The sequence below is a fragment of the Orycteropus afer genome, unplaced genomic scaffold (genome assembly GCF_000298275.1).
Source record: "Orycteropus afer afer isolate SDZICR_OR568_19922 unplaced genomic scaffold, OryAfe1.0 scaffold00012, whole genome shotgun sequence".
NCBI lineage: Eukaryota > Metazoa > Chordata > Mammalia > Tubulidentata > Orycteropodidae > Orycteropus > Orycteropus afer.
Window position 1 is genome coordinate 19,034,289 of NW_006921599.1, and position 15,960 is coordinate 19,050,248.

General features: G+C 41.7%; 1 protein-coding gene across 1 annotated transcript in view; it reads right to left on the bottom strand.

Moving 5' to 3' along the window:
- MBOAT1 (membrane bound O-acyltransferase domain containing 1) overlaps positions 1-15,960 on the bottom strand; it is a 246,270-nt gene that overhangs the window by 127,430 nt on the left and 102,880 nt on the right. The window contains exons 2-3 of the mRNA XM_007952384.2: positions 4,824-4,969; positions 3,528-3,605 (exon numbers count right to left, since the gene is read on the bottom strand). Coding sequence (XP_007950575.2) covers positions 3,528-3,605; positions 4,824-4,969 — 224 coding nt within the window. The remainder of the gene's footprint in view (positions 1-3,527; positions 3,606-4,823; positions 4,970-15,960) is intronic.

Here is a 15,960-nt window from a genome sequence, read left to right on the forward strand (position 1 = left end):
TCAGCTCACTAATGCCTAGGATACCAATCTTTATGCATTCCATTTCATTTTTGACAACTTCCAATTTTCTTAGTTTCATACTTCATACATTCCATGTTCCAATTATTAATGGATGTTTGCAGCTGTTTCTCCTCAATTTGAGTTGTGCCACGTCAGCAAATGGAGGTCTGGAAAACTTAACCTTATCAATATGAGTAAGGTGGGTTTTACTCTGATGGTGCAGCTCTTTCCCAGTCCTATTTTGAGAGCTTTCTAACCTAAGTGACTCATCCTCCCCGTCTGTATTGGATAATGTTTTCAGACTATTCATAAAGTTGCACAGTAATGTATCAAACAGTGTTTCTCTGCTATTCATAGGGTTTTCCCTGGCCAATTCTTTGAGAAGTGGATGGCCTCTTCCTTCTTCCTAGTCCGTCTCAGTCTGTAAGCCACGCTGATCCCTGTGCACCATGTGCACCCCAATGGGTTTGAAACATTGGTGGCATAGCCTCAAGATTCACACCAACATGTCACCACAGTAAGACAAACCAACAGACAAGTTTGTCTCCCTTAGCTGTTCGAAACCTCGCCAACCTCCACTTACCAAGATTCCTACTGCTGCCTCCTTGTTCTGTCCCAGTCCCCCTGGCCTTTTTCTTTCCTTTTCCCCGATTTCCCCCCTTGCCACATGTAGGGCGTGGCTTGGTTTCCCTCCCTTCATCTGGATCCCTGCAGGTGACTCCTCACTCTGTCCCTGTCCCCCTTGCCTTTTTCTGTCCTTTCCCCTGCTTTCCTACCTTGCCACTTTGGGGTGTGGCCTGGGTTCCCTCCCCTCACCTGGATCCCTGAAGCTGACTCCTAGCTCTGTCCCAGTCCCCCTGGCCTTTTGCTGTTCTTTCCCCCGCTTTCCTGCCTTGCTGCTTAGGGGCACAGCCTGGGCTCCCTCCCCTCACCTGGATCCCTACAGCTGACTCCTCTTAAAGACTTTAGGGTTCCTCCAGGAAAAACTAGGGGCAAATTTAGGGGCTCTAATATATGGCATAGGAGCTCTGGTAATGTAGTGCTTAAGGCACTTGACTGCTAACCAGAAGGCTGGCAGTTCAAACCTACCAGCCACTCCTTGGAAGGAAGGTTGGGCAATCTACTTCCGCAGTGATACCACCTCAGAAACCCAAGGAGGGGTCGTTATGAGTCCAGTCCAACTCGATGGCACACAACAACAACAATATATGGCATAGACTATCAAGCATAACCCAAAATGTACAAACAGCAGAAGAGAAACCAGATGATTGGGACCTTCTAAAAATTAAATTTTTATATGCTTCCAAAGACTTCTCCAAAAGAGTTAAAAGAAGATCTACAGATTGGGAAAAAATATTTGGCAATGACATACCTGACAAGGGACTTATCTCTAGAATTTATAGAAAACTCCAACACATCAATAACAAAAAGACAAATAAACCAATTAAAAAATGGGCAGAAGACAATGCATAGACACTTCACCAAGGAGGATGTTCAAGCAGCCAACAAACATCTGAAGAAATACTCATGATCATTAGCCATTAAAGACATGCAAATCAAAACAACAATGAAATACCATCTTGCCCCAGCACTAGTAGCAAAGTTCAACAAGACGGAAAACAACAAACACTGGCGAGGATGTGGAGAGACTGGACCCTCGTACACGGCTGGTGGGACTGTAAAATGGTACAACCACTGTGGAAAGCAGTATGGCAATTCCTTAAAAAGTTGGAATCAGAAATACCATTTGACCCAGCCATTCCATTACCAGGTTTATATCCTAAAGAAGTGAGAGCCTTGACAAGAACAGACACATGCTCACCCATGTTCATCGAGCACTATTTGCAATAGCCAAAAGATGGAAACAACCTAGGTGTCCATCAACTGAGGTAAGGATAACCAAACCATGGTACATACACACTAGGGAATACTATGCAACTCTAAAGAATAATGTACTTCCTGCTTTATTTGTATCATTAAAATTTTACTTTACAAAAAAAGAATAATGTAGAATCTGCAAAACACCACATAACATGGATGAACTTGGAGGACATTATGCTAAGTGAAATAAGTCAATCACAGAAGGACAAATATTGTATTAGTCTGTTATTGTAAAAGTCAAGGAAAGGTTTATCTATGGAAGGAAATTTTCTTCGTTGGTTAGGAGTGGCGGGGAGGGAGGGTACACTGTTAGACAAGCAGAGATAAGTATTGATTTGGGTGAAGAGAAGGGCAATGTACCAAATGTGACTTATCAACATGGTGGCACTGAGGAAGAGGAAGACATAGAGATGTACGTGGGAGGTACAGACAATAAAGATGAGCCCTTTTGCACATACAGTACTGCACTGTCAATGAAGGCAAACATGGATATACAGGTGGATAGATGGGTGGACAGGCTGAACTATTAGGTTTGTCTATGCAGGGGGGAGTGTACCCAAGACCATGTATAGGGTTGGCAGACAATGTTTCCACAAGTGTATTTGTATATTCTGTAAGAATTCCCAGGTGTACAGTAAAGCTAACAAGGGACAAGGTTGTAGTCACTTCTTGGCCACAGCCAGTTACCCAGAGGGAGTCAGTAGTTGAACTGGTGGGCTTGGGACCATAGTCACAGGGGACATCAAGCTCAATTGGCATAACATACTACTCAAAACATTGTTCCACCTCCTACTTCGGTGAGTAGCGACTGGGATCTTAAAAGCTAGCAAGGAGCCATCTAGATGCAATGATGGGTCTCTCCTCGTCCAGAGCAAAGAAGTATGAAGAAAACCAAAGATTCATGGAAATAGTTAGTCCAAGCGACTGGTACACCATGTGATCCTCAGCCTATGAGAACAGAAGAACTAGATGGTGCCCGGCTACCACTGTCCACCACTTGGGAGAGGGATCTGTGTAGGAGATCCTTGATAGAGAGGGAGAACAATGTGGAACAAAAACTCAAACTCATTTGGGGAAAAAAAAAAAAAAAGAGGACCAGGTTTGCTGGTCTGATAGAGCATGGTGGAACCACTGAGACTATGGCTCCTAGCTGCCCTTCAGGTCTGGAATTGAACCCACACCTGTGGCTTTCAGCCAAACAAAAGATAAGTATATGAGTTGAACATATACCTGAGGTAGATACACTCATTGGAGAGAACAATCATGGGAGAAAAAAGGGCTGCTTATGCACAGGGAGACAGCTCAGGAGGCAGCAGTGCATGGAGGGATAGACACAGGGAAGAGCTAACTATCGGGAGAAGTGGGAAGGAAGCTGTTGCATTGGGGTAAATTGTAGTCAATGTCATGAGACCAAGTGTATGTGAACCGCTGTACAGAAAGTGAATTTGCTCTGTAAATTTCACCCAAATCATAATTTAAAAAAAAAGACTTTAGGGAGCCCCTTTAGGATCCTCATCCCTCCTTCTGATATTCTACTTAGGATACACAACATATAGAAAATGAGGAAGTTATTCCTGTACCCTGGGAAATATATGTCAAAGATCACACAAAACCTCACTTTGTATTATTCATTACTAGAGTCTTACCTGTGAATATTGGGTACGCTTGCAGTGACCATGATTCCATAACACATTAACACCAGCACAAAAAGATGTACAGAGTACCTTTAAGACATAATGGAGGGGGGAAGACACTTAATATATTTTTTGTTAACATATCTATTTAGCCATTCATTCCACTGCCAAAAAGCAAATGACACGTTAACCCGTCTTTATGTAAGACCAAATAAATTAAATAAATTTGGTCTAGGTAACCAAGATTTAATATCTTGAAATGAAGGAGCTCTGGTGGTGTAGTGCTTAAGCATTTGGCTGCTAATCAAAAGGTCAGCAGTTCAAACCACCAGCTGCTCTACGAAAGAAAGATGCAGCAGTCTACTTCTGTAAAGATTTATAGCCTTAGAAACACTATGGGACAGTTCTACTCAGTCTTATAGGATCACTATGAGTCAGAATTGACTCAACAGCAGTAGGTTTGGTTTTGGTTTTATCTTGGGATGACAGCAGGAAGTCAAGACATAATATGCCAATTACAGTGATAGTAATGTCAGGAAACTATAAATGGAACATTTACACATTTGTCACACTTACAATTGAGAGTGCACACAAGAGGTGTTCTTTCCCCAGAACTTTTTTTTCTTACATTTTATTACAACAGTAGCAAAAGCAAGTCTCCCCAGATATTGAGACTTTTACCTGGTATCTAATACAAATTACTCATCCTTTTCAGATTTCTGTTGAAGGAGTAGGAACAGTATTTTAGTACTCTGAACAAGGTCATAAATTTCCTTATGCTGCACTTCTAGAAATGTTGTCCCCTAAAACTTCTTCCCCAAGAAGTACCATCTGGGGTATCTGTCCAGCTTGTATGACAGAGGAAAGCCCAACCTAGTGGCTTTCCTCTGTCAGTGAATGACTCACAGTTCCCAAGACAGGCACTAAAACCTTTGTTCCCTCTAACTTCATGACTAAACTACTGTCTCTATCAGGAATGAAAGAAATGCATCACCACCACAGCAGTTAGGGAAAGTTCCCCATGGGAAAAAATAAAGCCTTACAACATTCTGTTAACAGGACCCGGGGAGAAACCTGTTGACATCTAATTTTAAGAAAAAAATCCACTACATTGACTTCTAATGGGTTGTCAGTTCTTTGGTTCCAAGTTCTTACAATAAGTGGAGATTCCTACAGTTTCCTTATTATTTTACAGTAAGAGTAAAAATCAGACACTTGTTACTGATTGTTGGTGCATAGGAAATGCCAAGAACATCGAGACAAAACATCTAAATGATAAAGACAAGAGTTTAGGAGGTTCATACTCACCAACCGAAACAAAAAATGACAAAATAGATGCCAAAAATGGTGGCAAACGCATGCCGGACATCGGGGCTGGTTTTACCAGGATTTAAGTAGAGGCGAAACCAGAATGCAGCAAACAAAGCAAAGAGCTGGCAGGCCACAAAATTCACCTATAGGAGACAAAAGAGAAAATGAGCACCTCTCCTGCCGTTGCCCATGTGACAATTTTTCTTTTTCTTTTTAAATCTGCCCCCTTCCCCCTAGAGTTCTACATTAATGAGTATCAGACTTGGGATTGGCTTTTTCCTCCACAGAATGTCCATTTGGAAGAGTTAATGAAAGGCTGAAGGTAGTGGTATAATTAGACGTAGATCAAATAGCTCATTTTTCAACCCTTTAAGACTAGCCAAGGTTGTTTGCCCACCCACAAAAAAACTGTTGCCATCAAGGTGACTCTGACTCATAGTGACCTCATGTATGTCACAGTAGAACTGTGCTCCACAGAGTTTTCAGTGGTTCATTTCTTGTAACTAGATCGCCAGGCCTTTCTTCCAACGTGCCTCTAGGTGAACCTGAACCTCCTCCAAGCATGTCTGCACCATCCAGGGGCTCCTCCCACACACAAGCAGGGGGCTTTTTTTTTTTTTTTTTTTTTTTCATTAGGATTTGGGTGAAGATTTACAGAGTAAATTCACTTTTCATACAGCAGTTCACATATACTTTGTCTCATGTCATTGACCAAAATTTACAATGCAGCAGCTCCCCTCCCACTTCCTCCCCATAGTTACCTCCTCCCAGTGTCCATCCCTTCATACTCTTCTGCACCCTGAGCTATCTCCCTGTGCATAAGCAGCCCTTCCTTCTCCCATGATTGTTCTCTCCAGGGTGTGTGTCTACTTGAGGTAAATGTTTAACTCACATGCCTGTACTTTGTTTGGCTGGAAACCACAGTTGTGGGTTCAATTCCAGACCTGAAGGGCAGCTAGGGGCCACAGTCTCAGTGGTTACACCAGGCTCCACTGGACCAGCAAACCTGGTCCCCACGTTCTTTTTTTTTTTTGCCTCCAAATGATTTTGAGTTTTTTACCACATTGTTCTCCCTCTTTATGCAGGATCTCCTACATCCCTTCCAAGTGGATGGCAGTGGTAGCTGGGCACCATCTAGTTCTTCTGGTCTCATAGTTGTATAGGTTGCAGATCAGATGGTGTACCAGTCGCTAGGACTGATTGTTTCCATTAATTTTGGTTTTCTTCTTTCTTCTTGATGAGGAGAGACCCGTTGTTGCATCTAGATGGCAGCTTCCTAGCTTTTAAAGGTCCCAGTCGCTACTCGCCAAAGTAGTAGGTGGAACAATGTTTTGTATAGTATGTTATGCCAATTGAGCTTGATGTCTGCAGGGGGCTTTTTAAGGTAAAGAGCCTAAGCTGAATATGGAATTAGCTTTCTGGGTCTCCCCTGTCCCCCTGACCCCTCATTCCCTAGCACTACCCCTAAGATAAAGAATGTGTCTTTTTAGAAATGGCAAATGACATCAAATCGAGAGCTGTAAAATCTCTCATCTTGTACCTAAGAAAAGAAATCAAATGTTTCTCCAAAATGTTCTCCAATTGTTTTCTGGATCTAAAATTTTTTCCTTTTAAATTAACGTCAAATAAGCAAGGATGTGACATTGAAGATCTACAAAAAGAGAATAGTCCTGCATTAAAAACTTCCAATGCCAAACTGTCTGATTATATAAGGTAAGCACCAAATTTCCTTAGAAAAACCTCAGTGACCCAAGAACATTTTACCTAAAAGAAAACATAAAATGATTGTCTGAAACCTATAAGAAAATCCAACTGATTTAAAAATAAGTAAGTAAATAGCTATGAACAAATAAATAAACCTACCACGCATCTTTGCGGTTTAAATTTACATAAATCAAATTCCAATTGCATTAAGTGCTTTAACCATTAATTAAAACTGGAGTATTTACAAGAAAAACATCAGTTTCAATTTGCTTTTCAAAAAAACCAAACTCACTGCCATCGAGCTGATTCCAACTCCTAACAATCCCCACCGGGTTTCCAAGGCTGTAAATCTTTATGAAAGCAGACTGCCTCATCCTTCTTCTGCAGAGCAGCTGAGGAGTTCAAACCACCAACCTTTTGGTTAGCAGCCAAATGCTTAACCACTACACCAAGAGAGCTCCAGTTTCACTTTTAGAAGGCACTTAATGGAAAAGAGATTGCAATGTAGTAATAAACCCTCAACTTAGGTGTCAGTTGGTTTTTCACGCTACAATAAACTGTAGCTGTGAATGTAATTCCCCTGGGTTGTGCCCAGAGGGAAGAGCTGGAAGTTGTAGACACCAGTTCCATCTGACCTCATTTGTTTTCTCATGAAAAAACAGCAAGGCTTTGGAATCTTTATATAAAATTCATAAAACATACTACTTTCAGGGAGTTTTTGTTCCTTTTTGAAAAACTGACTGTACTGAGTTTTTCTTCTATTTAGAGCTCATTATTCACCAGTCTTTCCAAAAATGCTCCTGCTACTGTCCACTTTCACTGTCTACCTTGAAAGACAGAGAGAAGTGAATTGTGATCCTAACCCTACCCAATTCGGTCATATCTTTTTTCTAGCCTGGATGCATAACCATCATCTGACAAGTGTACACAGAGAGAGAAAAAGAGTAGAATAACCACCTTAACAAGGCGGTTAAGTGTCCACACCACAGTGGACACTTTAGCCAGAAGAGTGGCCACAGGGAAATTTGTTCGATTACTTTGGAGTTGGCCAGTACTTATCGAGCATCCTTACACATAAGGAATGATTCAAGGGATACAGCAGTGGTTCTCTAGAGTGTGGTCCCCAGAGCAGCAGCATCAGTATCACCTGGAAACTTGTTAGAAATGCAAAATCTCAGGCCCCACCCCAGACCCTCTGGTTAGCAGTCAAATGCCTTAGGTACTATACAACCAGAGCTCCTTGACAACTCCTATAGAGAGTAGTATATAGAGAGAGAGACCTACAGAGGCACCCAGGCAAACTCACTGCCACTGAGTGTATCCCGACTCATAGTGACCCCTCCTTGGGTGTCCAAGACGGTATCTCTACACGAAGTAGATTGCCCAATCTTTCCTCTGAGGAGAGGATGTTGGGTTTAAACTACCAGGCTTCTGGTTAATAGTCAAATCCCTTAGGCACTACACCACCAGAGGCACCCAGGAAGAACTGGGTATTCATAGAATGTTGAAAAATACAAATAAAAGACTAGGATGACCCAAGCATCCTCAGCTTCCTCTTGGTCTACTAAACTGGCTTGGTTTTCTTCAAAGCCTTTCCAGACCTATCTCCAAGAAAAAGAGTATCTCACTGTTGGGAAATGGCACCTGAACTTTTTACATTAGCAACTGAAAAGACGGGAAAACTCACTTAGGCATTGAAAGCAATCTGTTTCAATTGTTTCAATTGTTCAGATAGATACATAAGTAGACAGGCTGAATGATCAGGTATGTCTAGGCAAAAGGGAATAATCCCAAGAGCATATATAAGTTTGGAAGATGGTATTTCTACATACATATTTATATGTACTATAAGAATGCCCACATACATAGAACTTACAGGGGGCAAAGTTATGATAACTTCTTAGCCACAGTCAATCTCTCCTTAGCCACAATCAATCACCCTAAGGGAGCGAGTAGCTGGACCTGTAGCTCAAGACCATGGTCACGGGGGACATCAAACTCAATTGCATAATACACCATGCAAAAACATTGTTCTACCTCCTACTTTGGTGAGCAGCAAGTGTTGTTGTTGTCGTTATTATGTACTGTCAAGTTGGACCCGACTCATAGCAACCCCTCCTTGGGTTTCCGAGGCAGTATCACTACAGAAGTAGATTGCCCAACCTTCCTTCCGAGGAGTGGCTGATGGGTTTGAACTGCCAGCCTTCTGGTTAGCAGTCAAGTGCCTTAGGCACTACGCTACCAGAGCTCCCAAGTAGGGTCTTAAAAACTTGCAAGAAGCCATCTAGGATGCAACAACTGGTCTCTCCACATCTGAAGCAGAGAAGAATGAAGAAAACCAAAGATGCATGGGAGAATTTGCCCTGTAAACTTTCAACCAAATCACAATAAAAATTTAAAAAAAAAAAGACACATGGAAACAAGTAGCCCTGGAGACTAGTGGACCATGTGAACCTCAGGTTAAATGACAGTGAGATCAGAACTAGATGGTGCCTGGCTACCACTGTCAACCACTTGGGAAGAGATTAGTGTAGAAGATCCTGGATAAAGTGGGAGAAAAATGTGGAACAAAACTCAAAAATATAAAACAAGATCAGGCTTACTGGTCTGATAGAGACTGGTGAAACCCCAAGACTATGGTCCCTAGTCACCCTTCAGGCCTGGAATTGAACTCATTCCTATGGCTTCTAGCCACACAACAGACAAGCATACAAGGTGAACATTTACACCACGTAGGTACACTCCTTAAAACAATCAAACATGGGAGATCAGAAGGGCAGTATTTGCACAGGGAGATAGCTCAGAGGGCAGGAATGCATAGGAAAGAATAATCACAAGGAGAAAGTAGGGAGAGAGCTATTACATTATGGGGATTGTAGTGAATGTCATGAAACAAAATGTGTACAAACTGTTGTACTGAAAATGAATTTGCTCTGTAAACCTTCACCTAAATCACAAATAAAAAAAAAAAAAATCTATGTTTCAGTCATCATAATGTAATCATAAATAGGTTAAATATTTTAGTTTTAACCTAAGATACTATCTGGGCAGCCTTAGGCAATTCATTGACTCATTCTGCAAAGTTTACCACTTCACTCAATACGTCAGATACTGGAGAACAGTGAGCCATTCTCTATCCTGAAGTCAAGAATAAGAGACTTACATACTCTGGGCTTCAATTCTTTTATCTGCAAAGTATGTGGTTTGGAAGATCTGGTCTCTAATGGCTCTTTTGGCTCTAATGGTCTTGACTTCTACACCTAACCAGAACCTTTCCCCCTAATCGTTAATGGTAAATGCCAAAACTCAAGACCTACAGATTGATGAAAGCTCCCCATACACAGACATAGCCCACTCCACCACCACCTTGCCCAGGAGTGAGTCACAGATGGTGAGGTGAATGTTCCAGGACAAGCTGTTCTAAGGCAAAAGTGAAAACACAGAAGAGCACCACTTAATTCTAATAGGAGTGTTCTAGCAGAAATAGGGCTGCTCTTCAATTAGCAGATGTACACCTTAAAAGGGAGCTCTGGTAGCATAGTGGCTAAAAGCACTTGACTGCTCACCAGAAGGCTGGCGGTTCAAACCCACCAGCCACTCCTCGGAAGGAAGGTTGGGCAATCCTACTTCCGTAGTGATACTGCCTCGGAAACCCAAGGAGGGGTCGCTATGAGTCGGGGCCGACTCGACGGCACATAACAACAACAACAACAACAACACCTTAAAAGGTATGAGTTGGAATGTGATATGAACTCTTTTGTGTCCACTAACTCATGTCAACATCAATAGCCAATAGAACTCCTACAACCATTTCAGCAATCAAGAGTGGCTAGCTCCCAAGATTACAGTCATACAGGAACAGTTAAGATCTTTGCTCCTTTCCTCTCCAAAGGGTCAACAAAATTAGAGGCCTTATATTTTAGAGCCTGTGTGTCAGTTTGTCCTACTACCGTGGCTTGCACTTTGGTAAGAGGCTGTAGGCTATGCCACCAATATTTCAAATACCAATAGGGTCAGCCATGGGGTAGGGGGAGGTTTCAGCATAACTTCCAGAGTGAGAAAGACTAGAAAGAAAGGCCTGAAGATCTACTTCTAAAAATTACCTAATGAAAACCTTATGGATCACAACAAAATAGTACCTGACTCACTTGCTTTGGACACATCAGTGGGAGAACAGGGTCATCGTGTTGGTGAAGGAAGGGCCAACAAGGGCAAAGGGAGACTCTAGGTGAGATGGACTGGCACAAAAGCTGCAACAGTGAGCTCAAACATGCTGATGATTGTGAGGATGATGTAGGACCAGGCAACCTGTATCATTAGGTTGTTGTTTTTGTTGTGGTTATGTGCAGTTGAGTCAGACTCAACTCAGAGACACCCCTGCTTGGGTTTCTTAGGCAGTACCACTATGGAAGTAGACTGCTCAACCTTCCTTCCAAGGAGTGGCTGATGGGTTTGAACCACCAGCCTTCTGGTTAGCAGTCAAGTGGGTTGAAATTAGTCAAAGCTGACTTGATGGCAACTATCTTCTTTCTCTCTATCTCTCCCCATATCTTTTAGAGATACTTACTGAAATGGTTTTTATTTCATATATGGGCTTTGATTCAAAATAATCTAGGAGGATGGGGAGAGGCAGGTATAGATCAGTGGTTCTCAATTAAGGATGATTTCTCCCCCAGGGGACACTTGGCAAACTCTAGGGAACCTTATGGTTATCATATCTCACAATGGAGAGTTATGTTACTGGTATCTAGTGGATAGAGGTCAGGGATGCTACTGCTAACTAAAACATACAGGGTAGTCCCTACAACAAATTGTTTTCTGGCCCAAAATGTCAATAGTGCCAAAGTTAAGAAACCCTAGGGTAGATGAAATAAGATTGCCCATGAATTGCAAATTGCTGAAACTGACTGCTAGGTATATGAAAGTTCCTTATACTAATTTCTCTACTGTTGTGAATGTTTGAAATTTTCCATACGGTAAAGGATTTTGTTTTGTTTTTAAATTATGCAACTCTGGAAAGCAAATCACTAGCCTAAGATGATACAGATATTAAACTCTGGTGGTTCCAAGCACCTGACCCTAGAAGGTCTCTTTATTGGCATCAAAGGAACACATAATTTAGGGAGGCAATATGCCTAAGTTCAGAAACAAATCTAAATAATAAAGAGATCATGTCTTCCTAAATAGGACAAGAACCATCTTTCAAGAAATGGTCAAATTCCTATTAAAAAGAAGAATTATTACAAATACATGAGACAAAAAGATCTATCATCAATAGTAATAATCAAATTAAGTCCTTCTGACCTCCCATCCTACAGCCAGAAACAGAATAAGTGGTTAAGAGCAGGAGTCTGAATAGAACAAGACCCCAGGTTTGGTACAAACCCAACTCTGCCTTTTACTAGTTAGAAGAGTTACAAAAGCTCTGTGCCTTGGTTTTCTAGTCTATGAAATGAAGCTAATGAGAGTAGTTACTACCTCACAAGGCTGTTCTGAGCCATAAAGAAGTTAATATATGAGATTACTTGAAACAGTGCCTAGTACTTATGAACATTTCTCATTAATATGATTATCCTACATCTTCTAAATCAATACTTGCACAAACCGTAACACATAGAATAAACTCATAATAATTATTACTTGTGAGCCATTAAGAATCTCTGCTTCCCTGGTACCCTTCCCCTTTCCTGCCCAATATTCAGACAGCAACAAAGTTTTCATATGCCCTTTCCTCAGCATAGCCTAGGAAAAGTCAGTTTCTGTGACTTGTACATAAATAGTTTAGTAACTCTAAAACCAAAATAATAATAATAAACCAAATTCACTACCATCGAGTCACATCCAACTCATAGCAACCCCTCCTTGGGTATCCAAGGCATACTACGGAAGTAGATTGTCCAATCTTCCTTCCGAGGAATAACTGCCAGCCTTCTGGTTAGCAGTCAATTGCCTTAGGCACTACATCACCAGAGCTCCTAGTAAATCTAAAGCACAGAAAAGTCACAAAGTCAAAACAGTCTTCAGAACTTTTTTTTAATTCCAAAAGCTTGTCTTCATGGATCAAGAATAGGATGGTTAATTTTATGTGTCAGCTTGGCTAGGCTATGGTTCCCAGTGGTTTGGCCAAACACTAGCCTAGTTGCTGTCCCATAATGTAATCTAATGTGATGTAATTAACTTTCATAATATAATCTACTGTAAGACAATCAATCAATCAGTTAAAAAGGGAGTTGACTTAGAGTGTGTTCTGACTCCAGACTACAAATAGTTATTTAGGCAGAATTCTCTGTCTTACTCTGCATTATTCATGTCACCTGACGTACAAACCCTGGGACGGGACATAAGCCTGCAGGAGTCTTTAACCTGTTCCCTAACCTATGGATTTTACACTTGCCAGCCCCCACAATTACTTGAGCCAATTCTTTGAAATAAAACAATGTCAATATCTCTCTCTGTCTCTCTCAGTCTCTCTCTCTCTCTCTCTCTCTCTCTCTATATATATATATATATATGTAATTTATACATAAAACCCACTGAGTCAATTATGACTCATAGCAACCCTATGAGTATGTAACCCTATGAACAGAGTAAAGCAGCCCCAAAGGGTTTCCACGGCTATAATGTCTTCAAAAGCAGACTGCCACGTCTTTCTCCTGTAGAGCAGCGTGAGTTTGAACTACTGACCTTTATGTTAGCAGCCAAGTACTTAACCACTGCACCACCAGGGTTCCAAGTATATAGGCTATAAATCTTCAAAGAAGCAAACTGCCCCATCTTTCTCCTGAAAAGCAGCTTATGGGTTCAAACTGCCAACCTTTTGGTCAGCAATCTAATGGTTTAACTACTATGACACAAGGAGCTCTGGTAGTATAGTGGCTAAGAAACTTGCCTGCTAACCAGACGGCCGGCGGTTCAAACCCACCAGGCACTCCTCGGAAGGAAGGTTGGGCAATCCTACTTCCGTAGTGATACTGCCTCGGAAACCCAAGGAGGGGTCGCTATGAGGGCCGACTCGACGGCACATAACAACAACAACAACTATGACACAAGAGCTCCATGTATGTATATGTCTGTATATGTATATATATATATATATGTGTATGTATGTATCTATCTATCTATTTACATATTCTATATATTTCTACTTGCTGCTGTTGTAAAGTGCTCTCAAGTTGGCTCCAATTCACAATGAACCAACGTACAATAGAACAAAACACTGCCTGGTCCCGGGCCATCCTCACAATCCATGCTATATACCTAAGCCCATCATTACAGCCACTGTGTCAGTCCATCTCGTTAAGGGCCTTCCCCTTTTTTTGCTGACCCTCCACTTTACCAAGCATGATATCTTTCTCCAGGGAATATTTCCTTCTGAAAGCATGACCAAAGTAGGTGAGACAAAGTCTGGCCATTCTCACTTCTAAGAAGCATTTCAGCTATACTTAGTCCAGGACAGATTTGTTCGTTCTTCTGGCAGTCCATGGTACTTTCTGTATTCTTCACCAACACCACAACTCAAAAGCATCAACTCTACTTTGATTTCCCTTACTCATTGTCCAGCTTTCACACACATGAGGCAAATGAAAAAAAAAAAAAAAACATGGCATGGGTTGGGTGCTCCTTATTGTGTTAAGCTGGGTTCTCTGGCGAAGTAAAACCAGTAAAGCTTAGAGAGAAAGAGAGAAATTTATCTTAGGAAAATAGCTCACACACTTATAGAATCTAGCAAGTCCCAAGTTCTTGGACCAAACGTCAAGCTGGAGGCTTTTCCCAACTCACGCAGCTGAAGGGGCTGACAAGTTCAAGGTTGGCAGGCAGTATACTGGCTGCTGACTCCAATGAATGATGAATCCAAGATCACCAGGACATATGGTGGATTGTTCACTCACGGACAGTTGTAGGCAGCACAACAGGATCCCAGTCCACAGAAGAGTGTCTCTTTTCCCAGGATGTTCATAAATATATTGGAAGAAGACCACATCCCTATGGAAACTCCCTTTCAATAGACTGGCTGCTCAAAACATGTACATCCAATCTCCTCATGGGAATAACCCACATGACAATTGCTTAAACCACTCAGAATTGTGGTCCAGCCACGTTGACACCCAACTCCAGCTATCACAGTCCACCTGTTGTCAACTTGATAGTTGTACAGATCTCCTTAACCATATATACTCTCTAAATAAGGACAATTAGAAAGTCATATTTGTGCCTAACATGATATACTAACACACATACAACTGAAATGCATTAACCCTGTTTACATTTCATAGTTCATTACAGAAGGAAAGAAAAATATTTCATGCACATATACAATGAAGAAATATAACAATCACAGTCCTCGTTTCTGCAAGGGGTCACGTGGTCATAGCTGATACTCAGAACTACCTTCTTCCACCACCCATTCTGTATTTCCCTTGCCCTCAGCAAGCACCTCAACTGGTCATGGTTCTTCACCTGGTGGGGTGACCCAAACCTTCATTCTTGAAGGGTCTGGGCCATTAGTAGTCATATCAGAATTGGGGTGCTGTAATTTTCCATTGACTTTAATCACAGGGCATGGTAGTACTAAAAGACATCCTAAAGAATCTCCTGTATTCCAGACTTATTCTTCTTTACCTCCATTATGTAATGTCAATCCACTTTCCCCTTGGTAATCAGGATCTAACACACCAGAAAGTACAGTTAACATCCTTCTTTGTCTGTTGATCCAGAGGCATGAAGAAGCCAAAATGGCTGGGTGGCATTCTTAACTTCTAGTTCAATGCAATCAGTATTGTGTCTCCAGGTGGGAGTGTTCCTTCCTTTGGGACTAAGATCTCCAGACTTGCAGAGCATAGGGTAGCAGGGACAGGAAGTAAAAACTTTTTGAGTGGGTCACTAGGCATAATAGTGAATGGTACCACTCCCATTTCCACCCCTTGGTTCCTGGCTATTGGAGAAACAGCACCATATACTGAACACTGGTTTAGAGCACATACAGCATCCTGGAGAACATTGCCCCAACCCTTCAAGGTATTTCCACCTAGCTGGTGCTGTAACTATGTTGTTAGTAGGCCATTCCATTGTTCTATCAAGCCAGCTGTTTCAGGATGATGGAGAACTTGGTAAGACCAGTGAATTCAATGAGCATAGGCCCACAGCTGCACTTCATTTGTGGTGAAAGATTCCCTTGATCTGAAGCAACGCTGTGTGGGATACCATGACAGTGGATAAGGCATTCTGTAAATCCATGGATGGTAGTTTTGGCAGAAGCATTGCGTGCAGGGAAGGCAAGTCCATATCCAGAATAAGTATCTATTCCAGTAAGAACAAAATTTTGTCTTTTCCATGATGCAAGTGGTCCACTGTCACCAAACTGCCACCATGTTGCTGGCTGATCACCCCAAGGAATGGTTCCATACCATGGACTCAGTGTTGGTCTCTGCTG